This window comes from Trachemys scripta, chromosome 3 (assembly GCF_013100865.1).
Source record: "Trachemys scripta elegans isolate TJP31775 chromosome 3, CAS_Tse_1.0, whole genome shotgun sequence".
In the NCBI taxonomy this organism is placed as follows: domain Eukaryota; kingdom Metazoa; phylum Chordata; order Testudines; family Emydidae; genus Trachemys; species Trachemys scripta.
The window spans coordinates 35,997,572-36,024,433 of record NC_048300.1 but is presented as its reverse complement, the minus strand read 5'-3'; the positions used below and the strand labels follow the sequence as shown (position 1 = coordinate 36,024,433).

The 26,862-nt window shown below is 42.6% G+C and overlaps 1 protein-coding gene across 1 annotated transcript in view; it reads right to left on the bottom strand.

The window, feature by feature from the left end:
- The window catches only part of LRPPRC (leucine rich pentatricopeptide repeat containing), a 163,256-nt gene extending 138,532 nt beyond the window's left edge, over positions 1-24,724 (bottom strand). Inside the window, exons 1-7 of the mRNA XM_034764434.1 lie at positions 24,546-24,724; positions 10,097-10,302; positions 3,775-3,897; positions 2,763-2,884; positions 2,616-2,674; positions 1,636-1,722; positions 363-489 (exon numbers count right to left, since the gene is read on the bottom strand). Of these exons, the coding sequence (XP_034620325.1) occupies positions 363-489; positions 1,636-1,722; positions 2,616-2,674; positions 2,763-2,884; positions 3,775-3,897; positions 10,097-10,302; positions 24,546-24,676 (855 nt within the window). The 5' untranslated portion in view covers positions 24,677-24,724. The remainder of the gene's footprint in view (positions 1-362; positions 490-1,635; positions 1,723-2,615; positions 2,675-2,762; positions 2,885-3,774; positions 3,898-10,096; positions 10,303-24,545) is intronic.
- Between the last annotated feature and the right edge of the window lie 2,138 nt (positions 24,725-26,862).

The following is a 26,862-nucleotide window of genomic DNA, read 5'->3' as shown; positions in this document are numbered from 1 at the left end:
AAAAGTTACATTTATGATGAGACAATGAATCAGCAAGCATTATTCACCATTTCTACATATACAATGTACAATAAAAGGCACCTATCAAAAAGATAAAATAGAGTTTTATAAAATGTATAATACTAGCAAGACAGGTTTCAATTAATTAAATACACAATTATTCAGCTGAAAAAAAATATTCTACTTAATTACTGCTGTCCACTAGGGAATTATTTTAGAAGACCAACTGGTATATTTTTGTGTGCGAGGAAAAAAAGGGAATTTCAGTATTAAATAAATCAGCTCATATTAAACAGATCATACAATCCATTTTAAACAAACAGTTTTAGGAAAAGCTTTACCTACACATGAAATATTAATACCTGTTTAACATTGTTAATGTCACCCTTCTCGGCATATGCATTCAGTAATGCTAAGTAGGTGTCTGGACCAGGTTCAATTCCTGCATCCCTCATCACTGAAAGGATATTTTCTGCATTCTCCATATCTCTGCAGATGTTTAAAAAAATATCAATAGATTTAATTTAGGGTTACCATATTTAAAAAATAAAAAAAGGGGACACTCCACGGGGCCCTGGCACCGCCCCTTTCCCAGACCCGCCCCAACTCCGCCCTTTCCCCACCCCAACTCCGCCCCTTCCCCAAAGTCCCCGTCCTAACTCCGCCCCCGGGCACCCGCATTCCCCCTCCTCCCTCCCAGCCACGCGAAAAGGGCTGCCCGAGCGCTACCGGCTTCATGGTTTGCCGGGCAGCCCCCAGACCCTGCGCCCCCAGCCGGCACTTCCCCAGCGCAACTGGAGCCCGGGAGGGGAAGTGCCCAGCCGGGGGCACAGGGTCTGGAGGCTGCCCAGCAAACTGTGAAGCCGGTAGCGCTTGGGCTTCGGGCATCCCCCATGCCTCCGGATCCTGTGCCCCCAGACGCGCACTTCCCCTCCCGGGCTCCAGCGGCTGCTGTGCTCCCTGAACTCCTGGGCTCTGTAAGCGCCGAGCTGCCCGAGCGCTACCGGCTTCGGGCAGCCCCCATGCCTCTGGACCCTGTGCCCCCGGATCCCTGGAGGGGAAGTACCCGGCTGGCGGCACAGAGTCCGGAGGATGGGGGCTGCCCGAAGCCGGTAGCGCTTGGCTCTTACAGAGCCCAGGAGTCAGGGAGCACAGCAGCTACCGGTGCCCGCTCTAAGGTAAGCCAGGGAGTATTTTTCCCCGACACATTCGACTTTTTGGAAATTCCCCCCAGAAGGGGGTTTGATTACCAAAAAGCCGGACATGTCCGGGAAAAAACGGACATATGGTAACTCTATTTAATTACGATCATCCAATATAACATTAACTATAATTTTGGGGTTTTTTTCAATATTTTAGATAAAGCCCAAGGCAAAGTCTAGATTGAAAACTGACCTTTTACTTCTCGGTATTAAGTTAATAACAGCTGTAAAGGTCTAAGACATAAATACAAAAGACATTTAAAGAGAAAACATCTTTCCAGAATGAATAGTGTCTTTATATGCAGTAATTCACAATGATTGTAGTTGCCCCCCATTTTGTAGCACGTGATGTATGCAGTTGAGTCAGCTAATTAACAATGTACAGGATAAGTAGAAGAAGATTTAAAAACAAACAACATTGGTATATTGTTACCCAGTTCTTGCATGGCCTGTCACAAGGCTACTGAATACTGACTCGGTGATTGGGAGTTCTTTTGTCTTCATAAATCCAAGAATCTTACTGCAAGATACAAAATAATAATTACTGTTATGTTTTCCTTGTATAGAAACTGGTGAACTACGGTTGTGCTGCACAGTAAGCACTAGATCATCAGGTAGAACACAGAAAGATACGTTTGAGTGATCAGATTTTGGGATGTGGAACACAATGTTAATCATTTAAACAAGTCTGTTACTCCTGAAATGTTGTATCTTATGTTGTTTGCAGTGTTTTTGTACCCCTGTGAGTCCCAGAGTATTATAGGGACAAGGTGGGTGAGGTAATATGTTTCATCAGACAAACTTCTGTTGGTGAAAGAACTCTGTAGAGCTTGGACGTTTGTCTCTTTTTCCAACAAAAGCTGGTCCAATAAAAGACATTACCTCCCCCACCTGGTCTCCAATTATCTATTTTAGTCATTTAAAATATAAACATAATTCTGTTTAACATCAGTTACAAGTTTTATCAGTTTCCTCTCACTCCCATACATGTATATTCCTCTTGTGCCCAGCAATTACATTGTCACAACTTACCAAAGGCAATTCCTTCTGGAATTAAAAAACTCACATTACATGGATCAGCTAGCAACAAACACTATACAGGGGGAGGAAAAAAAACATATACGCTCCTTCCCCAGTGGCTGAGCACTTTTCCTGCATGGTAACACCTCTTCCTTCATAATCTTATGTTCTTTGTCAATGACCACGGAACTGACAAGACAATCTACTACTTCTACACCTGTGAGAAGGCAACACATTTGAACACACACACACACACACACTAAACTGACTCCTCTTTGCTCCAAAATTTAAATTAACTTGAAGTAGGTTTTATATTAATGGGGGGGGGAGGGATGAGAAGCATATGTATTTAAAACACTTGCAGCAAAGAAATGCTTAAGTGCAAAGTAATACCTAGCGCCTTCGATATCGCCCTCATTGCAATATGCCGCAATCAATCTTTGGTATGTAACCTGTGAAAAAAACATAAAAAATTAAGAGTCTGGATTTATTCAATAGTAGCATTAGAAGGGGGAAAGGATGCCATCAAGTAGTACCTACTCGATTGGGCTGCACTTTAGCTTCCTCCATTTTGGACAAGAATTCAGTTGGAGAGAATTTATGTTCATTTTGAAGGTAGACCTTAAGCAAAGCATTATAATGACTTGCATCATACACGGCACCTAAACAAGATGTTACAAAGTGATTGAAATAAAGCAGCTTGCTTCAAGTTCAACAAGTTAAATATCTTTAAATGCTACATGAAAATTCCTTGGATTTCTTTATATATCAACTTTATTATGCAAAAGACACTACGGTACAAACAATCAATTAATTGTATCCATCTCTGTGGTGTATGTCGCAACTGCTTAACAGAGCAGAGTAACTCTATAAAGTGTGCATTTATTTATAATTAAAATGTTAAATATACAGAGTACAGAAACATCAATGCTATCCTGTGTGTTATTCTGCATTCTATATATGAATTGCTAAATTCTGAAAAATAATGTGACTTCCTTCAACCCCTACTCAATATCTACTTTTAAGAACACGGTATCACGCATATGTTTCAGAAGATGGACATTAATGGATAATAAATGGTCATTCTAGTGGTTATCAGAATGAAATAGCAATTTGGCTATATATAGCTTTTAACACTAGAACACTGGGACTGCCAGCTGTTGAGGCAAATAATTAATAACTAATAATTTAGCAATACAAGATTCAGTGTTTACAATATTAAAGAACTAGAATCTGTCACAATAACAATAAACAAAAGCAACTATCTGATATAAGCAATAGGAAAAAAACCCCTCAGGTTCACTGTTAGTACCCCTAGATGTCAGTATAACTCTCAGAATGGCGAACAGGCCTCTAGCCTCAAAAAACCTGGGTGGTAAATATAAGGTTATATTTGCCAAAGTTTAAAGAAAAATTCCTGCAGCAAAACATAACAATTCAGCATTTAACATTACTAAAATGCATTCTACTTTTTGTTTCCAAGAAAGCAAGTAGAATATACTGCTATAATACGTATATGCTTTATTGTAGTCAAACATATGAAAAGACATACCCAAGACTTGCAACTTGTACCATATCATGTGGGCTAGTTCTGTTCTTTCACATAATGGGACCTCAGGCAACAAGGAACCACAACTTCGCAACAGAAGCAAGACCTGGTTACTACTTGGATACCCTGCAATAAAACAACACTGTTCTTAGAGATCCAATACCAGTCAAACAAAAATGTTCATTGCAAAAAATATACAAAAGAAACTGTGCACTATGAGTGAAAGCTATATGCGGGAGTCTCTGGGAAAACATGTTACTAGAAGAATGAGTACATTCCATTGTTCCACTGCCCCTCGATCTATCAATATAAAAAGGACAATATAAAAAATGGATTTAGATTTTAAATATAATAATTTTTAAACACAATAGCTACCATTTTCAAACTCCGATGCTTAAAGTTAGGCTCCTAAATAAGTGTAACCACTTTTGAAAACATTGACCAATATTCTAATAAGGCCCCAAAAACTTAATATAAATCTTTCCTTTTTAGTGGCTTTTGCAAAACGCATTGGTTTCAATATTTTTCCTAGTGAACAAGTATCCATGCCATGGAACGTCCACCACCCCAGCTAGCACTCATGTTTCCATTCTCATAAAGAGGTCAACAACTGAATAAGAATGAAGACAATTATCTGCCAACTTCTAAAAGTTATCATTCCAAGTCAGGGTTGAAGCTTATAGACAATGCAGCATGTAAAAAACTCACAATGCAGTTGTCTCTAATTTAGGCATTTTCTTCACAGAGAGAATTTCATTTTTAGCAGTGATGATCTAGTACCTTGCATCAGCATTAAATTCACTTGGGGGGGTGGAGGGGAGAGAGGAATCTATAATCTTTTTGAGTTTGCCTTTTCATTTACTCAGTTTGTTATTTTGTTGCTATGTTATTGTTTAAAAGACTTAATCTCCAATTTTTGTTCATAAAGCAAGCTGAACAAAGTTTATGGCTGTATAAATTGAAGATGCTGACAAATATGGATTCTTATTCATTAAGCGTATGTCTGAATGACTCATGCCACACTAAATTTCTTCTATTATGATAAATTGAAAAGTGACGATTTAGGGGGAAATGTTAAATTTAAGTAAAAAATATATACAACTAAAACGTTATAAAGCTACAATAAATTAAATCTAGAACCTAAAAATCTTGACAGTGTCCTTTTGAAATACACACATGAAACTTTTGTCACAATTTCGTTTTTTTGTTAAACAGGACATCTAGGAAAAATCAGGTGACAGTATTTCATAATTACACTTAAAAATAATGATTTCCACCAGAATGCAAGGATGCTATACAGTTACCAAGTCAATCATCTGGTAGTCTCAGTAATGTAAGATATACAAGTCCCTGAACTCAGACTGGCTACTGCCCTGAATTCTTCCATCCATACATGAACAAACATTGCCACTTCATCTTCTCATTGTATACTGCTGATAGAGAAAAAACTTTTGGACAAATATTTTTGAGACATGGTTGGAGAATATTAGCAAGATACTTCAGAATGAGCTGACATCATACCAACTTGAACAACCAATACATCCTGAGATGATTAACATTTGTTTTTCAGCCTCCGCATCCATTTGTCCCAAGACAGAATTATTATCTTGTTAACAAGGTTACTTAAGTATCATCTAAATATGAATATGGTGATTACTCTGTACATTGGTCTACAGTTTGGGAAAGGAGCCTGTGACCAGGTCTACCTCTAGAGTTCCTCCAACTCTAATACTCAGCCCCAGGGGTACCAGAGAAAAATAACCACTGCCGGTCTGGCTTTCTTGGGCGGACCAGTGGGGCAGGTTGTAGCAGGACCCCTACAAGAGAAGGATTAAGAGAGGGAAGGGGTACAGTGCACTCAGGACTTCATAAGCAAGCAAACTGCAAACTCTAATTTTACAAGAAATCTTCAAGTCTCTTTGAAAAGTCTACCTACTTTAAAGCAGCATGTACCTATACCCCTTTCTTAGTGCACCACCTTAATAGAGAGGCCTCATTACATCAGATGGACTACTCCTGTGACAGAAAGTAAGTGCTGCATTAGAGCATCAGATACAGAAAATAAAATATAGGAGAGACAATAATTGCTGTTCGTGATGGGCTGGGTTTTTTGGTGTGCATGGGTTATATTATGGTTTTGTTAATACTGTCAAACAGAAGCAGGCCTCTACTCAACACTGTGAGGAATAATCAAATTCTTGAGCTAGTCATGCAACTCACAAAAATGCCATTAATGCTTTATAATGTAAATTAGTCACTATAAATTATGTACAGGAACTGTAAAAAAGGAAGTATAAAACAGAATAAAATAACTACAAGGTGAAACAATTAATCCCTTGCAGCATAAGAAGAAATCCCTTTTAGATGGATGGAGTCTAAACCCACACCTTGAGAGATTTTTTTTAAAAAAAGGTGTCCATGTGTACAAGATGCTACATCTGCAAACTACTGACTGCAAACAATGTTTATGGGAATGGAACACTAATGCAGACAAGCTATTCACAGGTAGGAAAGGAGGACAGAGAATCAAGACAGGTGGGAAGGGAGAATGGAAAAGAGGTGAGGAGAAAAAAGGGAAAATGAGAATGAAAGTCCAATATTAATAAAGACAGAAATGTGAACTGGAAAGAAGACAAAAGACAAAGAAAGAGAAAGCAGGCATAAATCAAACACAGGAGAAGAAAGATAATGCATCAGCGCAACCCCCAGATGGAGATGTCCAACATTGGTTTAAACCTTGACCAGTTTCAAATCCTAGTCTACTCTTTTATAAAAACTGGGGCAAACTGCACTGTGCAACTCAAGTGTAAATGAGCGGCTTGAGCTACTTCATGCCAACTTTCAAGCTACTCTTTCTATCAAAGAAGGAGCATCTTTGATGTTGCAGGACAAATAATGCAAAGCTTAAAGACATTAGTAATGGGGAACTTATTTACACAGGCAAACTAAAATCTCAGTTTGTATCTGTAATTAATCTGCTCATTAGTATAACTTAATCAAAGATCAAAAAGGAATACCTTGTGCTCGCGACCGAGAACTTAGAACCCTTGACTGAAAAACAGTACTCTTCTAGTGGGGAAGATCTTTCTTGATAAGGCTGTTCTGACCCTAACCTTGAATGAATAATAGGCTGGATCCTGTTCAAGAATGATTCTGCATTCACTTCAATTGAGAGGACTGGACCCAGGGCCGGCTCTAGGCACCAGCAAAGATAAGCAGGTGCTTGGGGTGGTAAATTTGCAGGGGCACAAGAATCCAGCATGAGAGTTGAGAACCAACAGGGAGCCGTAGTTCCTTTGTTAGCTCCCTGCCTATAGAGCCAGCCCTGGAGCAGGGAAAGAACTACATTTCCCAGCATTCCCTCGGCCGCAATTAACAGGAAAGGGAGGGGGACGGAGTGTAGAACTGAAACCTCATGCTACACCTTGCTGTAAATGGTAGGAACAGAGCCAGCTCTAGGTTTTTTGCCGCCCCCCACCTCAGCCCTGGGCTCTCCGCCCCCCCCCCCGCCCTCCCTGCCACCCCAGCCCTGTGCTCTCCTCCCCCGCCGCCCCAGCCATGTGCTCTTCTCCCCTCCCCCGCCCTCCCTGCCACCCCAGCCCTGGGCTCTTCTCCCCTCCCCCTGCACCCACACCCCCTGCTGCCCCAGCTCTGGCCCCCACCTGCACGTCCTGCTGCCCCAGCCCTGGGCTCTCACCCAAAGAAAGAGTTGCGTGGACTAAATGGACATTGCATCTCTCTATCTGAAGCCTAGCAAGGCAGGTACGTGGATCCCACTAGAATTTAAAATGAAAAGTAAGGGAGGGGAGGCTCTACTAGACTGGGCAGCTTTAGATACAATACCAGGCAGGTAGGAGGATTTACACTTCTGAGCCATGGAAGCAGAAATTGACTTTTCTTTTCCAGACTTAGCTAATATTCAGAAAGGGAATCCAGCACCTGCCTTCCAGATTTGAACACCCTCAAAATTCAGGAGTGCTCAAGGTCAATTTGGGCAGCTGTTACTTCATTTCTCCCAAATCAAATATACTGATCAACTGTAACTTGCTGTAGGAAAAAGTAGAATAAATTGAGCAAGAAATGCTTCCCAGTGGTTATTAGGACTGGGATTGCTATTTTCAGCCGCCATTGCTTTTTGTTTTATTATTATTTTTAAGTTTTAGTTTTATTTGTTTAAAAGGAAGACAGTGATACTGCATTGGCAAATTCCCCACAGAAATAAAGAATGGAACAAAAGAATAATAAAGGCACCTCAACTTTTCCTCATTTAATGTAGGACAGTCTTATAATATGCATCCAGATATCCTTCAATCACACAAGCTGAAAATTGTTCCACTTTACTGCAGTTTGGTAACCATATGGGAACCAATCCTGTCTGTGTTCTGTGCACATCCAAAATTCCTGCTGAATGACCCGCCCTAGGAGCAAGTTACCAGTGACCATGGGCTGGGGCAGCAGGAGGGTGCGGTGTGCAGGGGGGGGGAGGAGCAGCCAAAAGTTTTTTTGCTTGGGGCAGCAAAAAACCTAGAGCCGGCCCTGACTGGATCCTATAGAAACCAATGAGAATATCTGAGTTCTTGACAGAACTGAAAGGGACGATTCCTAAACTGGCCTCAGCCACTTAATTACTGCAATAACATGACTTTTCAAGGAGAGAGGGGACACCCAGAGAAAAGACAAAATTAAAGCTCAGACCAAAAAAAAAAAGTGCTAAAAAAAGATAGCTAGAAAATATTAATGAGAGAAGGAAAAGAATCGAGCCCCTAGGTAAGTTAACAGTTATCTGCAAAACCATGCGTGTTCGATGTCCTCAAAAAACTTCCTGTGGGAGCATTCAACAGTGAAATCAGTTTAACTTTAAAATAAATAAACCCACTTTTGGGAAAGGAGGATGAAGAAAAAACTTTTGAAATTTAACTTGTTTGGAGCATTCACCACATAAATAATCTAATTACAGGGGAAACTGGGATAATAGTTTTTTTTTCCTTTTCAGTTCACCTTCAGCAATAACCAGCATCTTAAAGATACAGTGTCGTTCCTTATAACGACAATTTTTACATGTGCTGTACAGAGAAAAAAAAGACAATCCCTGTTCCCGTTTTATAACCAAGCTTAGATAGGACACAGTGAAAGATGATGTTCAGCAAAGGGAAAGATAGCTTGTTGCTCTGATGTACGTAAAATAGCACAGGCAACTCATTCGGAGATAATAAAAGCACACTGAACATCTGCCTGAACTAGTACCAGATTTTTCTGCTACTCCCCTCTACCACAACAGTGGAAGAGTGAAGGTTTGTTGCTTTATCATGGTCACTGGTCTCTTACATACAAGTTAATCCAGTAACTCCTCACTTAACGTTGCAGTTATGTTCCTGAAAAATGTGACTTTAAGCGAAATGATGTTAAGCAAATCCAATTTCCGCTAAGAATTAATGTACATTGGGGGAGGGAGGGGGTTACGTTCCAGGGACATTTTTTTCACCAGACAAAAAAAATATTTTTTATATATATATATATATATATACACACACACACTATACATTTTAAATAAACAATGTAATATTGTTCACAGCTATGATGATTGTGGAGTTAGAGGGTGCAAGAGGGTGTCTTATTTCCCAGGGAATGCCTTGCTGCTAAATGATGAACTAGCACTCAGCTGAGCCCTCAAAGGTTAACACATTGTTGTTAATGTAGCCTCTCATCAAGGCAGCATGAACAGGAAGGAGAGGAGACAGCACAGCAGACAGACACACACCTTGTGTGTGGGAGAGAGAGATGCACACTGCTCCTTTAAGTAAGCTGATCCACTCTTAAAAGCACTGTCTTTTTAAGTGGATCAGGAAGTTGAGTCAGCAGGTGCTGCCCCAGGCTCTCTCGGTCTCTCTCTGTCCCTGTCCCCACCCTGCTCTATATGGAGAAGAAGGGGTAAGGGGACACCCTGACATTACCCTCTCTCCTCCCCTCCCCCCCCCCCGCACAGCAAGCAGGAGGCTCGGGGAGCAGCTCCAAGGCAGAGGGCAGGAGCAGCACATGGCAGTGGCGGGAGGGATAGCTGCAATTGCTAGACTGCTGGAAGCTGCTGCACAGGGAACTTAGGGGCGCTGATAGGGGGGAGCTGATGGGGGGCTGCCAGTACACCCTGGTTCCAAGCCCCCACCAGCTAGCTGGAACAGGCGGCTCTTCCTGCAAGCAGTGGACAAAGCAGGCGGCTGCCAGACATTAGAAGGGAGCACTGCACAACTTTAAATGAGCATGTTAAACAAGCATGACAAAAACTTTAAAATGAAATGTCTATTTAGCATATAATGAAAAGCAGCTTTACCTGTTCTGCACATGTCATTGAAGATTCTTAGTAGAAGAGCTCTAGTAATGCGGCCAGTTTTTCTGACAGAGGTATCCAGTTTATTTAAGGCCCAGTCAAAACCATGTGCTTGCTTATTCTGAATACCCAAAATAGGTTGTTCTTGAACTTTCCCCTTTTGATGAGGTGCAATTGCAAAGAGCCTTGCTTGGTAGATCAGATGTGTGCTAAACAAAAACAAAAGCCAGTTATGTCAGTTAATGAGCAAAGGATCTATTGACACTTAAAAACCTCCTTCCACAAAATGTTAATTCCCCTCTACTAACATCCCCCACCCCACCCCAAAAAAGCCAAAACCTTTTACAGATGACATTCAATGCTGATTTAAACCAGTGTAGGCAGACTACTGTATCGTTTGAAGAGGGGGTAGGTGGGTGGTCAGTCAACTAAGAATTGCATAAAACTGTATATTTCTCATATTGTCAAATGTCTGCCTATTTGGGGCGTCAGGCTAAACTGATTATAGCTTTGCCTAAAAATGGTTCAAATGGTATTTTTGTAAAACAAAAAGTTTTGAAGCAAGGAATACGATTTCCCCAATAGTTGTAGACAACTCTTCTGAAGAGCAATAAATGAGGCAGCAAGCAACAATAGCACTTTAAACTGGTTATAAAAGTTAACAAAGAGGGCTGAACAATGTAAAGATTATAAACCTAGAAGATATTTTTTCGTCTTATAAAATTACACTATTACATCAGAGATATGGGGGAAGGGATAGCTCGGTGGGTTGAGCATTGGCCTGCTAAACCCAGGGTTGTGAGTTCAATCCTTGAGGGGACCATTTAGGGATCTGGGGCAAAAAATCTGTCTGGGAATTGGTCCTGCTTTGAGCAGGGGGTTGGACTAGATGACCTCCTGGTGTCCCTTCCAACCCTGATATTCTATAAATGGATATAAAAGAAAACACATTGTAGCAACCAAAGATTTTTTTTAATTTATTTCCACAGCACTAAGGACTAGGAAAATATGACAACTATAAAAAATTCATAAAATCTCTTAACTGTTAGAAATTCTTGTTCTGGAATCAGAATGGTCCACACAGAGTTAATCAGGAACAGCTATTATGCTTTAAATTCACACCCTACCTTAATCCACACTAACTTTCAAGTGTAGATAAACCCTGAATTATCGTTAGGGCCCTACCAATTTCACAGCCATGAAAAACACGTCACAGACTGATAAATCTGGTCTTGTGTGCTTTACCCTATACTGCACAGACGTCACAAGGGAGACCAGTACTTCTCAAATTGGGGGTCCTGACCCAAAAGGGAGTTGCAGGGGGTCCCAAGGTAATTTTAGGGGAGTCACAGTATTGCCACCTTTACTTCTGTGCTTCCTTCAGAACCGGGTGGCCAGAGAGCAATGGCTGTTGGTCCAGCACCCAGCTCTGAAGGCAGCACCCCACTAGCCGCAGTGCAGAAGTAAGGGTGGCAATACCATGTCATCCTTACTTCTGCGCTGCTGCTAGCAGTGGCTGCCTCGAGCTGGGCTCCCAACCAGCAGCCACCACTCTCCAGCTGCCCTGCTCTGAAGGCAGCACCACCTTCAGCAGAAGCAACGTAGTAAAGGTAGCAGTACCACACACCCCTCCCCAAAATAACCTTGTGACCCCACACACAACTCCTTTTTGGGTCAGGACCCCTACAATTACAACACCATGAAATTTCAGATTTAAATAGCTGGAATCATGAAGTTTACTATTTTTAAAATCCTAGGAACGTGAAGTTGACCAAAATGGACTGTGAATTTGGTAGGGCCCTAATTATATTGATGTGGTCCACAGCCAATATACAGACAAAAGTATGCACTGAACTGTACTCAGCAGGTCCTCATTGTGTGCATATGTTTTCTGAAGCGTGTGCTAAAGTCATTCTTGCAGCTACGCAGATTGGCCCAGATCATCCTCCTCTAGATCCCTTGCACAGAGGAAAAAAAAAAAAAAAAAACAGATTCTGCATACTGAGAAAAGAGGGGCTCACTGGCATCTACAACTCTGGCCCCTCCCTCTAAACCCTGCAAAAAGCATTCTTGGGTCCAAAGTGATAACTGGGCAGGCCAGGCACACCAGGAACTTTAGGGGAAAGAGGCAACACAGACAGAGGTGCAATATCTTTTCTGACATGCCCCTCCACAAATGGATCTTGGTGGCAACCTGAAAGAGACTTTGGAAGGCCAGCTTGACTGTAAACATTTGAGGAGCAAGGGACAGTGCAGTTCCACCAGGTTTGTGGACAATTCCACCCAACAAAAGGGACAGTGTGAGGAATCTCTTTGAGGAACCCGTCTTGAGCACCCACCTGCAGATTTTTTCCACAGGCAGGATGATTTAACACTATAAATTGGAATGGAGGCAGGGGGGAGGAAAGACTGTCAAGAAAGTGTTTACTTTCAAATCCAAACAGAAAAACAATTTTTAAATTCATCAATGTTTGGGAGGTGAAGCTCTTAAAGTTGTCCTCCTACCACCAGACTGCAGAGTTTTACACAGTTGATGGGGCCACAATGCAATTAGTGCTTTATCAATTCACACCATCTTACTAATGACACAGTCAAAAGAAATATCTGAAATCAATTCTTTTGAGCTAAAAGGAAAAAAGATCCTATGCATTTGAGATCATATCTAGATTTCACGGATTTCAAACTAACTAAAGTCAGTCGTGTTTGGGAGAAATAAGATTGCAAAATATTTTCAGTGTTAGACAAGAGGAATAACAGTACAATAAAGCTTCTTCTTTTTTTTGGTTTGTTTGTTATGTTAACCCTTAAAATGACTAATCATCCTAGGAGCACAGTTTTCTGCCCAGGCAGCTTATTTATCAGTGACCTATTTGCCAGCCAACAATCATAAGCCATTACATTTTTAGTCTCACCCCAAGCTCTTTTCCATATCTACCTGTACATAAGGACACAAACAACAAAGGAAAATGGTATGCACTAGTAGCTTGGAATGCTACCTGAAAGTTTGACACACTACTTCAAGTCAAGGTTGATATCATGAGTGACCATACTCTTCACAAGCAGCAACATATGACTATACTATCATCCTAATGCACAAGGATTTATGCTTGCAACTTCCATTAGCATTAATGGGAGATGCACAAGTAAGGTTTGTCTACACTACCCACCTTTTAGTGACACAGCTGTGCCATTACAGCCGTGCTGTAGAGAGCTCTCCCGCCAACAAAAAAAAATTCCATTTCCAACAAGCGGCAGCAGCTTTGTCGGCAGGAGAGCTCTCTTGCCAACATAGAGCTGTTCATCCCGCGCTTTTCGTCGGTAAAACTTTTGTTGTTCAAGCATGTGTTTTTTTAATACGCCTGAACAACAAAAGTTTTGCTGACGAAGTTCCAGAGAAGACAAAGCCTATGTCTCTGTTCCTCGATATAAGAACATAAATCTTAGTTTCAATTCTAATAAAATCCGGTCATCATTCTGCAAGGACACTGACCTAACAGTACATATACTGAAAAGTTAAATACATTAACTCTTATGCCAGACAGCTCATCCATGCCTGCAAATATTTTGTATCTACATTTCACATCTACAGTTTATACGAGTGGTCCTCAAACTTTTCATGGTCACACTCCCTCCCCCAGAGCAGGGGGTCAGGAGCCGGGGGAAAAACGTGGACAGGGACAAGGGGACTGCAGCTGGGGCCACGCGTGGGACCAGGAGTCGGGGAAATGGCTGGGAGTGGAGCAGAGCTGGGTGGCGCTCCCGCCCCACCCCCCTGAACAGGGCTGCGCCCCAGAGTTTAGGAACCTCTGGTTTATACACTGCCTTTGCAAACAATCTTATCAAGGATCCTTGCATTTAAAAAGCAGCTAGCTCTTTAAAGCTTTTCTATAGCATCAAGGACGATTAAACTTGACATATCTGCAGTAGAGTTTTGCATACTACCAACTGTCAAATTTAGAACTCAGATCTGCCATAAAATGAAGTATATAATTGGTTACTAAACTATCCTTGCTCAAAAGTTAGCCTGGTGGTCCATTTTTTAAATAGGGGAAAAACCAAGACTTGGCACAAGTCTGACCTAGTATAAAGCAGAATACATTGCTTCTGTAGTCAGAAATGCAATTAGTACATTTGGCTGACAGACACAGGCTTATAAACATTGCAAAAAATCAAAGTATTTATTGACAGCCATGTTCAGACATTAACTCATCAATTTAAAAATTGCACAAATTTGAACCTTTTAGGCAGCAGAGGATGGAACCCATTACTCCTCGGGGAATTTTGCATCATTGTGTTTCATGGCCCCCGCCGATGTCTTTGCTTACCCGCAGAAAAATGACTTCTGACGGGGAAGCAAAGGGAAGCCCAAAGAGCAGTCATGTGCCCACTCCCTGGCAGTGCAGACTCGTCAGAGAAAGAGAGAGAGACAGACTGCCCTCTTGCTCACTATTGCAGGACACACAGCGTGGAGCGACAGAGCTTTGGGGTATTTCTGAAGAGGAAACATGAGACAGGCTCTGTTCTCCCAGGCAGAGGAGAATGTAGCAGCCGAGCCTGCTTAGTGAATTCCCACAGGAGTATAAAACAGGTATAAAATTTTAAGGCTCCTTTACATTGCCAGAGTGGTGTAAAGGAACCTTATTGTAAAGGACAGTGCGGCCTTATAAATGCTTATGGTGCTTTAGTGATTAGAACTGGTCTAAATTTTTGGACTGAAAAAACTTCCTATCAAAATGTGCTCCATGGATTATTTGCTACTGACGTTTTTGGAGATGGTCAGTAGTCAGTATACATTGTGAGTTTGAGTCCCCAGTCCTCACTTGCTCTTCAGTTGCTTATGATGTAACACTGAGCATATGGCTGCGTATATTTGTTGACTAATAATTAGAAGGGTCAATACTAGCTACGTTATTACCCACAGGGAGTTTGGGGATTTCCTCCACTGCGCGCCACTCCCGTTCTACATCCATTGTATTGTAGTTTAAATAAATTACCAAAATAGCTGAAACTAGATGGATTAGACTGCATTATTTTGACAACAAAATATTCAGGATTTTGCAAAATGCTGTTCACAGAATTTTTAATATTTTTGTGCAGAACTTTTAATTTTTTGACACAGAATTTCCCAGGAGTAACCCATTCACCTCAAATAAAGTAGTCTTACACGGGTCTGACTATACTATTTTTTTTTTTTTTAATTATTTCATTTGAGATCATAGAAAGAGGAACAGTTACACAGGAATCAGAGTGTGTCAAATGTTATCACAGATAAAAAATAAAATTAAAACTCACTAGGTTATAAACAACTCAGTACACAGGAAAGCTTAGTTTGATCTTTTTTACAAGTTAATATTTAGCACAGCGATTACAAATTCTTAGTAAATTTTCCTTCTAGGGCTGTCAATCGCAGTTAACAAGTGATTAACTCAAAACAAATTATTTTTTTCAATCGACTTAAATCGTGATTAATCACAGTTGTAATCACACAGTAGATGTTTTCACCCCTCAGCTAATTTATAAGTATTTTTTGATTTTTCTACATTTTCAAATATATTGATTTCAATTACAATACAGAATACAAAGTATTCAGCATTCACTTTATATTATTTTGATAAATATTTGCACTGTAAAAAAGAAACAAAATAGCATTTTTCAATTCACCTCATACAAGTACTGTAGTGCAACCTCATTACCGTGAAAGTGCAACTTACAAATGCAGATTTGTTTTTGTTATATAACTGCACTCAAAAACAAAACAATGTAAAACTTTAGAACCCACAGATCCACTGAACCCTACTTCTTGTTCAGCCAATTTCTAAGACAAACAAGTTTGTTTACATTTATGGAAGATAATGCTGCCCGCTTCTGATTTATAATGTCACCTGAAAGTGAGAACGGGTGTTTGTATGGCACCATTGTAGCTGGCATTGCAAGGTATTTACATGCCAGATATGCTAAACATTCATATGCCCCTTCATGCTTCAGCCACCATTCCAGAGGATATGCTGATGATGCTCGTTGAAAAAGTCTTGATTAAATTTGTGACCGAATTCCTTGGGGGAGAATTGTATGTCTACAGCTCTGTGTTTTACCCACATTCTGCCATATATTTCATGTTACAGCAGTCTTGGATGACAACCCAACACATGCTGTTCAATTTAAGAACATTTTCACCGCAGATTTAACAAAATGTAAAGAAAGTATCAACGTGAGATTTCTAAAGTTAACTACAGTACTTGACCCAAGGTTTAAGAATCTGAGGTGCCTTCCAAAATCTGAGAGGGCCGAGGTGCGGAACATGCTGTTGGATGCAGAAACTACAAACCCCAAACCACCAAAAAAGAAAATCAACCTTCTGTTGGTGGCATCTGACTCAAATGAAGAAAACGAATGTGTATCAGTCTGCACTGCTTTGGATCGTTATCAAACAGAACCCGTCATCAGCATGGAAGCATGTCCTCTGGAATGGTGGCCAAAGCATGCAGGGGCATACGAATGTTTAGCAATACATTGCAAATACCTTGCAACTCCATCTACAATAGTGCCATGCGAACAATAAAGAGATTGCACTACAGTACTTGCATGAGGTGAATTGAAAAATACTATTTCTTTTATCTTTTTTACAGTGCCAATATTTGTAATCAAATATAAAATGAGCACTGTACACTTTGTATTGTATTGTAATTGAAATCAATATATTTGAAAATGCTGAAAACATCCAAAAATACATAATAAATGGTATTCTATTATTAACAGTGTGATTAAATCTGTGATTAATCGTGATTTTTTAAAAATCTTGTGATTAACTGCGATTCATTTTTTTAATCACTTGTTAGCCCGACTTCCTGTACACCCAACTAATCTTCATTATAAATATCAATACATAATGCCAACAAGATAGAAATATTATAATATGAAATTTAGACCTAATTGGGACATTAGTGGTTCAGTCAGAATTAAGATAAACTTTTTCCACACGCTACAGAGATGTGCCCCTGCAGGGAGGTTTGTATTTCACTTAGATAAGGCAGGATACTACCTGCAAAGAGAGCAATTTTATATTCTTTATTATGGATTGTGGTGCTTTAAATTTCAGGCAGAATATCTGAAAGCTACTACAAGTTCTGTTCGGTTATCCCCAAAGTGACAATGGACATCATTATCCCTGTAAAAGAACAAAGTCTCCGATGAGAGGACATGAAAATAAAAAATGCACATGAAGAATAGTAGGACAGTTTAGTGCAGGCTATACATTAAAGTTTGAAATTAAGTTTCTCCGGTAATATCAAAACAATCATACTGAATGCCTTCTCTGCATCTAATGCTAGCAGGCTACTTTTATCCTTTGGTTTAATGCAATTTTAGTGTTCCACCTATTATGATTTGTGTCCATTCCTGGGACAGAGCCAAATTGGTGTCAAGTGGTAGTAACTAAGCTAATAGTTTGACTAGATAAAATATATTGATCAGTACATTCTATGGTCTTCTGGATTTTTAATCATTTGTACACACAGTTATGCTGGCCTCCAAAACCGGAACTGGCCAATTTTCCCCATTCAAGGAAATAATAGAAGATTTTGAAGGATTTGAAGCACTAAGCTCCTGAAAAGATATACAGAACTTCTTTCGAAAGCCACCCAGACCTAGAGATTTGTCACTTGAAAGGGTTTCTTAAACTAATGTGCGATTTTTAAGTTCTACAAAAAAAGTATATATTTGCACTATAAAAGGAATTGCTGAGGGTTAAAGTTTTTTTGTAGACCTAAAACAGTTCTCTTGAGTCACCATCAGTTTATTCAGTTTATTCTATAACAATTACAGGGAATGAGTGGGATGGGGTATTTTTGAAAGCATATGGCTACATTTATTTCAAATACTTAAACCACCGCTGGGTGCGTGAGAGGGACAGGTTTGTCCTAGATTTGATAATATTGATGAGTTACACTTTAACTTATTCAGCTTGAACTTTTCCGATGCACTATTACTGATTTTTTTCCTGTAATTCTCATAACTGCTCTACAGCATAAAATAGGTGCATTAGTGTACATACCTTCAACTAAAATGCTTGAAAGGTAGAAGTTAGTTTTGCATGAATCATGACTGTGGTACTAAATGCTTTTGCCAAAGTCTTTTTCCACCAATCTGACCTATCACCACCCCCACTCCTCCAAATCCTTCAATAGTTCTGTCTCTTAATATAAAAATACAAGATTCTCATTCTCATCTGCAAGACCCTTTGCTGTCCTGCTACCATCAAAACAATTTCTCTCTTGTTGTCCTTCTCTAGTCCCCTTTCCTTTATTGCTCCCTTGGCTTCTCTTTCCTTCAGTTTTGGCTGCATGACTTTTTCGTCTCGTCACATATGCTTGGAACAGCTTTGATAACCTACACCATGAGGAACCTATTATTCTCCGCCACATTTCTGCTAAAATGCACAACTCTTCTGCCTCTCATCTTCAATAAACCCCACATCCTCCGCCCTGAATGTTGGCCTAGCCTTGTTTTATGTTTGCCTCACATAAAATACACCTCTAACCCGATATAACGCGACCCGATATAACACGAATTTGGATAGAATGTGGTAAAGCAGTGCTCCGGGGGGAGGAGCGGGGGAAGAGGTTTGTGCATTCTAGTGGATCAAAGCAAGTTCGATATAATGCGGTTTCACCTATAACGTGGTAAAAGTTTTTGGCTCCCAAGGACAGTGTTATATCGGGATAGAGATGTATCAGCACTTCCATACAAGAAGTGTGTCACTGAGGTTTATAAAGCTCTTTAGAAAGTAGTAACACTTTTTCTTAAAAATAAAATACTAAAACTAATGGAATTAGCATCCATTCCTGCATTAAGAGTTGTATTCATTCTGCCAACCCAAAAAGACATTTTTAATTAACTACAGAGAAACAAACTTCATACCCGTTGACATTATTGTAAGTACTAGTGTTTAGCCAAATGGTTCACAAATACATTTAAAATGTTGAGTATATACTTCAATTAGAACAAAAATTCTCCTGAACTGTATTATAATTGTCAATCTTGTCAATATGAAATCCCGGTAAATAGTTACTGTTGGCATTCACTTACAACCATAGCTACACAATTTATAGATACAGCTTAAATACAGAAGTACAAGAAAATACCAGTAAAGAAAATGGAATTTATTTATATTATAGTTGCAGCTAAAGACTATATTCAGGATTGAAACCTCACTGTGGGCATTGTACAAATGTAAATTGTGCTGTGACAGGGGCCATTTTATAAAGTAAAATTGAGACAAAATGTAAAGAATAGTCTCAGTGTTTTGCCAATACTGGCTTTTGCTATATATTGGCTGGGGAAAAGGAAATCACAACGTATTTGCTATACACTGAAAGTGAAATTGTTTCCTTGTACTTGCTTAGTGCACATCCTGGGATTAATCCACTCTCCAGTCATTTCTCATGGAAAAAGAGCACTGAATCCAATACAAGTTTTGCATGCAAAAGGAGAGCAAGATCAGGCCTCCAAGATGGTGTATACAATTGACCCAAGTCTCTAGACCAGGGATCGGCAACCTTTGGCATGTGGCCTGTAAGGGAAATCCGCTGGCGGACCGGGATGGTTTACCTGCAGCATCTGCAGGTTTGGCCGATCGCAGCTCCCACTGGCCGTGGTTCACCGTTCCAGGCCCGCATTTCCCTGACGAGCCGCGTGCCACAGGTTGCCGATCCCTGCTCTAGACATTCAAATAATCTTGGAATGAAAGCTGCACTACAGGCACTTTTTTGTAACAATTTCATACAAGTAGGGGAGTAAGCTGCTTGGACCGTTTTGATGTCAGCTTGACGACATAAAAAACAGCACCAGGAAAATTGATTCCTTTATCAATGGTTAATGCCTCCTCCGAGTACCAACACTCAAACAAGCACCAATTAGCCCTTCTTCAAGAACACCCCACAAACCACCACCTTGATAACCCCACTAACCACCACATGGTCATAAACCTTCCCCATTTATGTTTTGCTTTACAGAGCCTATATCACAATACCAGCTAGGCACTTGTTTATAGAAATTAAGACACGCTATAAGGAAAAGGTCATTTAAAAGGTCACAGTGGTGCCGCTCCAGTTGTATCTGTTTTCATGTGTAGGTATAGAACATAGACTGCATTAGTATTTTTCCATTGTCAGGAGATCAACAGCAAAGTCATCAAGTATGGATACTTATTATATGTATCAACAGTTTGACAGTAAGGCATTGCTTACACCCCGACAGGAATGGATGAGATTGTTTCAGTGGCACTGTTCCTTCTGTTGAAAGGTTTTGTGTAACCGCTTATTCATTCCTTATGTGGTCTCTCAAGATTCCATTCTATCACCACTCCTGGTCAGTGCACACGTGAGGCTATTAGAGTAGAGTGCTAAATCTTTGGGATCACAGAGCCATTAGCATGCTTATAAAGTCTGGTAATGCTGGTTGCCAGGAAGAAGAAACTAGAGAAATTGACAGGGATTTGTGACTGCTCCATCTGGTGCTGGAGTGCATCTACCTCTTGCCAAAGTGGCTTGCAATTCTGGACTCCCAGTCAGTCATACTGGCTCATTCTGCTTCCCCAACACCCACCTCCCCAACAATCTGAAGTTGGCCTGAAGGCTTTCTTTTTCCATGATGATTCAGATTTTGCCAGTCATCCACCCCGGCACCTGTAGGGTGAACTTCTGCATTCTTGTAATACCGTATTTGCCCACTCACTTAAAACAAGGTGTTTTTTTAATTATTACGTCAAACAACAGTTTTCCTCTAAGCATGAAGGCAGAAAAGTAGTTTGTACCCGGGCTACTATATTTTTATTCAAGTTCTTCAAGGCTGGGCTATTTCAAGATGCATCTGGAATGGCCCTGGATGGCTAAGCAGAAACTTCAATTACCACTCAGCAAGACAGGCCTTGCCAACCAAGTAGAGCAGTCAATATGTAGGACATTTTACAACCTATACTGGCTTCCTCCTACCTTTATAATTCTGGGTGCAATTCAAAGTGGTGGCTCTAAATTCTGTACAATTGGAACTCTGCTTTCATTAGGGACTGCCTCTCTCTTCCCATTTACTACAATGATGGCTTAGAGAAGATAAAGAATATTTTCTGAGAGCCCGCAGAGATTCAGAAACAAGAACTGGAAGTACAGCATAGTCATTAGAAAACCAACTACTGTACTACTTCCAATTCAGTGGGAGTGGAATCTTGATGTCCAATGTTTTTATCTAGAGGATCAATTTTTTCATTCAAGTGCTTAAAAATGGGTTGGCAGAACATGAGAGCAGGAGTGACAGCAAGCAGACTAGTCCAGTTGTGAGAGTATTTTCTATGCTAATCTATTTTTTTTAATTGCTAACTTATTTAACTTTCACTTCTTAATAAAAAGAGTTCCAGGCTTTGTCGCCGGCCCAAAATATTTTTCCCTCCACTGTACGAAAGGAAAGTTTGAGAGAAGTTCAAAACACCCCGAAAAGGCTGTCCAAAACAAAACAAAAAGAACTTCCAATATTATGAAAAAATTGAGAGCCCCTGCTTTTGAACAGCTTTATCTATTACAAAAAGATCAGAACGCAGGAGGATGAAAGTTGAGGTAGAAGTAGCCATCACTAAGAAGTGCCTCTGAATATTCCAGTGAAGTATAATTTTAATGTGCTTATGCCTATATTTATACAACAACATAAAAACAGCTATACTGAGTCAGACCATTTGCTATCTAGTCCAGTATCCTCCCTTAAAACAGTGGCCAGTTCCAAATGCTTCAGAGGGAATGAACAGAACCGGGCAATTATCAAGTTATCCATCCCCAGGTGCCCTGTCCCAGTTTCTGGCAATGAGAGCCTTAGGGACACCCAGAGAATGGAGTTGCATCCCTGACCATCTTCGCTAATAGCCATTGATGGACCTATCCTCCCTGAACTTGTCTGTTTATTTATTTTTTCAAATCCAGTTACACTTTTGGCCTTCACAACAAGCCCTGGCAACAAGTTCCACAGGCTACCTGTGCATTGTGTGAAGAAGTACTTCCTTATGTTTGTTTTAAAACTGCTACCTATAAATTTCACTGGGTGACCACTGGTTCTTGTGTTATATGAACAAGTAAATAACACTTCTTCACTTACTTTCTCCACATTCATAATTTTATAGACTTCTGTCATATTCCCCTATTGGACTTGGAGATGGTTTCTATGAGACATCGCTAAAGCTGACTTCAGGCAGTTGGATGAGAGAGATGGCAGCTGCACAAACACTGTCATCAATAGCATCATGGCGCCCTCCCCCTACCACAGCACACTGGTCTGGATCCTCCGTGGGTTTCACAAAGGCCATCCCTGAGCAGCTGTAAGAAATATAGTGCCCAATCCATGCCCTTTAGGGAAATAAAGCAAGAAAGCTTTCAATCCTACTTAAGAGTTTACAATCCTGAAGTCTTTATCACAATGAGAGGACCAGACATATTGAGGTGAAGGCTAAAACATTTCCAGCTCAACGCTCTACAAACTCAAAAAACTGGATCTGACAGGAAAGTGATAAGACTGATCCTGTGCCTAAAACAGAATCAGAGAAGGAAACTTGTGAATGGATCCCTCTCCCACACTTCTTAAATGGTCAAAGAGTCTGCAAATGGTACATTATTCCTTGCCACTGATAAAACCTAGAAGAAAGTGTTGTTTCGCTAATAAACCCCTCTGTTGAAACCAAGTTTCGTAGTGACTGACACCACCCAACAGTATGAGATATAGCTCTCTTTACCTGTGCAAAGCTGCTCCCCTTCTTGACTAAAATAATTGAGGACAACTTAGGGAAAGCTACCCTTCCCATACAATAGAGAAAACTGTAGTTCCCCTCAACTTTTTATAGAAATTCAGTCCACAGAGCACGCTGAGCAAGACATACTGAGATCAAAGTTTCTATGGACTATTTATATCAGCACTGGAACCTGCTGATGTCCAAAGCTGCACCTTCATAGCAGAGATAATGGCTTATTAGCTGCCTATGAGAAAAAACTCAAAATGTCTAAAGTTGCAAAGTTAATTAGTTACTTTCTGATGCAAGTGCAACATGCTGCATGGGTCTCATGGAAGCATGAGAATATGAATGTGCCTTACTGAACAGCCACATGAGAACAGTACCTTGACTTGCATCTCTTGCTTTCCCCATTCAGTATTCATTTATGAACATCATTTGTAGTAAGAAGAACAGGAGTACTTGTGGCATCTTAGAGACTAACAAATTTATTAGAGCATAACCTTTCGTGGACTACAGCCCACTTCTTCGGATGCATATAGAGTGAAATAAATATTGAGGAGATATATATACACACATACAAAGAGCATGAACAGGTGGGAGCTGTCTTACCAACTCTGAGAGGCCAATTAGATGAGAGAGGTTCCCAGGCATCTAGATTGAGATGGCTGCATGCATGCTCACTAGCACAAACTTGGGCACCTTGAGGGCTTTATCAGCAGAAATTTAAGGGTTTCAGGCACCTCCAATGTGAGATAGATGCTGAACTGGGGTTTAGCAGGTATGGTTGACTTAGCACCTAACTCCTTTTGTGAATCTAGTCTTGTCTCTCTACTTCTTTTTGTATAGTACCTACAACGTTTTAGTGTGTTCAGAATAATAATGGAAGTTGAACTCGGATACGTGACCATCCCACCAAGTGGTGGAAGCTGGAACTACCCCAAGGGAATTAGAATATCCCCAAGAAAATCAGGACAGAGGCAGTGTGGCTTTATGGTTAAGAATGAAGAGGGGGAAAGCCAGCTCGGGTTCTATTCCTAGCCCTGACCTGTTGCATGACCTTGGACGAATCACTTCACCTCTCCCTGCAAGCTTTCCCTTGGTCAGGCTATAAATAAGCTCTTCGGTAGAGAAGCTGCCCCCTCCTCTGTGCAGCTCCCAGCACAGCAGAGCCGTATCTCGGGGGCCCTACGGCTGCTACTGTAATGGGAAGAGAGCTGTACCAGCAGCAGCAGACCTAGTTTACTGTCAGCGTGCGACAAGCCAAGCTGCCCTGTTCCGGCCCCCGGGCCTAAGCTTGGCTCTGGCGAAGAGGTCACCATGTACCACGTGGCCGGTCCCTCCGCCCTTGACCAGCACTTTACAGCCACAAAGGGGCTTGCAGGGGCTCAGGGAACCCCAGGCGGCAGCGCCCGCGAGGGGCGAGACAAGGGCTGCCCCGCCCGAAGGAAGGGACGGGAGCGGGCACAGGGACACGGGGTCTCGAGAGCGCTGCCCGAGGGAAGGGGCTGGGCTGCCGCGGGGCCCGGAACGAGGGATCCGGGGTCGCGGTCCCACGGCCCAGGGATGGGAAGGGAAGGGAAGAGAAGGAGGCAGAGCTGCAGGTTTGACCGGGCCCACGCGCTCCCCTCCGGGGCGCCCCTGTCCTCCCGAACGGGAGCCCGCCCGCGGGCCGCGCCGAGCCCGGGGACTCACCTGCCAGGGGCTCCCACCAGCCCTGCGGCGCGGGGCGAGGGGCGGTGGGCGGCGGCGGCTCCCCGCGGCAGCCGAAGGAGGCGGGAGCAGAGAGGCCGGAGCCACCGGGTCGAGTTCAACAGCGCAGCCATTATCCTCACACACGCAGCGGGCAGGAGGAGCACGTGACTGCTCCAGACTCAACCACACTGAGCCTGCGGTGGGGGAGATGGAGGAGGGCACGCCCCTCGGCCCAACCCATCTCGCAAGGAGAAACCACTAACCCCGGGGGCGTGACAGTGTCAGGCTCCCTATAATTGGCCCCAATGGTGTCAATTTTCTCTCTGTTGGTCTCTGTTTCCCCCCTCCCAAATGGTACAGCCCCAGCACGGTAGGCGCGCGCTAGACCTTAACCCTGAGTTAGAACAGTCCGCGGGGCCGGCCAGAAACATGCCCGAAGTTTTCTGAACCAAGGCCCAGCGGTGAAAGGCAAGCAGAGAGCCTGGCAAAGGGAGGAAAAGAACGGGAGGCAGAGGGAAAACACGCCGCGCTGGGCGGGCGGACGCTTCCTCAGTCTCCGCAGTTTATTTAGGGACGGTTGGTGGTCGGCCCATAGCGGGACCAGGCCCCAGCCTCAGTCTGTCCTCGCGCGCCTGAGAGAGGAAGTCACGTGTCTGTGGCCTGATCCGCCAATCCTAGGGGAGGCGGCGGGCTCGCCCATCAGCGCGGCTTTCTCTGCGCCTGCCCCCCGCTGGGACAGCCTGGGGGCGGAGCTTGGCGGTAGGCGCTTGGCTGAGGGCGGGGCTCAGACACCCCGCGGCGCCGGGCGCCTGCAGAGAAGTCGCACCGAGGCGTCGGCCCGGGCTGTGCGCGCGACCGGGAGCCGTCACTGCTCTTTCCTCCCTCCCTCCCTGCCCACCGCGCGACTCCGTGTGACCGGCCTGCGGGAGCCTGGGCGGTGGGTCTCGTGACAGGCTCTGTTCCCAGGCGAACCAGCGCAGGGAAAAGGCTGGGGATGTCTCGCCCTTGGGCATCAGCCCAGTGACTGCCGGCCCCGCGCAGCTGGGGGGAGTGGGCGTGGCGGGGGCTGTCAGACCCGCAGGGCAGCGACCCTTGGCTTGTAAGCAAGTGTGTGCACTTGTAATGCTGGGTGTGAGCGGGCTACGTTTGCACCTTTGCTCCTGATACTATTGTTTGGCTGAAGACAGTCTACTAGGCTACAATACTTCTCTTAGGCCTGGTCTACACTATGAGTTTAATTCGGATTTAGCAGCGTTAAATCGAATTAACCCTGCACCCGTCCACACAACGAAGCCATTTATTTCGAAATAAAGGGCTCTTAAAATTGATTTCTGTACTCCACCCCGACGAGCGGAGTAGCGCCAAAATCGATATTGTCATTTCGAATTAGGGTTAGTGTGGCTGCAATTTGATGGTATTGGCCTCCGGGAGCTATCCCACAGTGCACCATTGTGACCGCTCTGGACAGCAATCTGAACTCAGATGCACCGGCCAGGTAGACAGGAAACATTTGAATTTAATTTCCTTTTTGCCCGGTGTGGAGAGTACAGGTGACCACAGATAGCTCATCAGCACAGGTAACCATGCAGGCTGATAATTGAAAAAGAGCACCAGCATGGACCGTACGGGAGGTACTGGATCTGATCGCTATATGGGGAGAGGATTCAGTGCTAGCAGAACTTCGTTCAAAAAGACGAAATGCCAAAACTTTTGAAAAAATCTCCAAGGGCATGATGGAGAGAGGCCACAGTAGGGACTCAGATCAGTGCCGCGTGAAAGTCAAGGAGCTCAGACAAGCCTATCAAAAAACAAAGGAGGCGAACGGTCGCTCTGGGTCAGAGCCGCGGACATGCCGCTTCTATGCCGAGCTGCATGCAATTCTAGGGGGGACCACTACCCTACCTGTGATCGTGGATTCCGAGGCGGAGATAATCTCATCAGCCACACCTGAGGATTCTGCGGACGGGGAAGAGGAGGAGGAGGAGGACGAGCTTGCAGAGAGCACACAGCACTCCGTTCTCCCCAACAGCCAGGATCTTTTTCTCAGCCTGACTGAAGTACCCTCCCAACCCAGTATCCAAGACCACGACCGCATGGAAGGGACCTCAGGTGAGTTTACCTTTTAAAATATAAAACTTGTTTTAAAAGCAAGGGATTTTAATGATTATTTTGCCCTGAGGACTTGGGATGCATTCGCAGCCAGTACAGCTACTGGAAAAGTCTGTTAACGTGTCTGGGGATGGAGCGGAAATCCTCCAGGGACATCTCCATGACGCTCTCCTGAAGGTACTCCAAAAGCCTTGCCACAAGGTTTGGG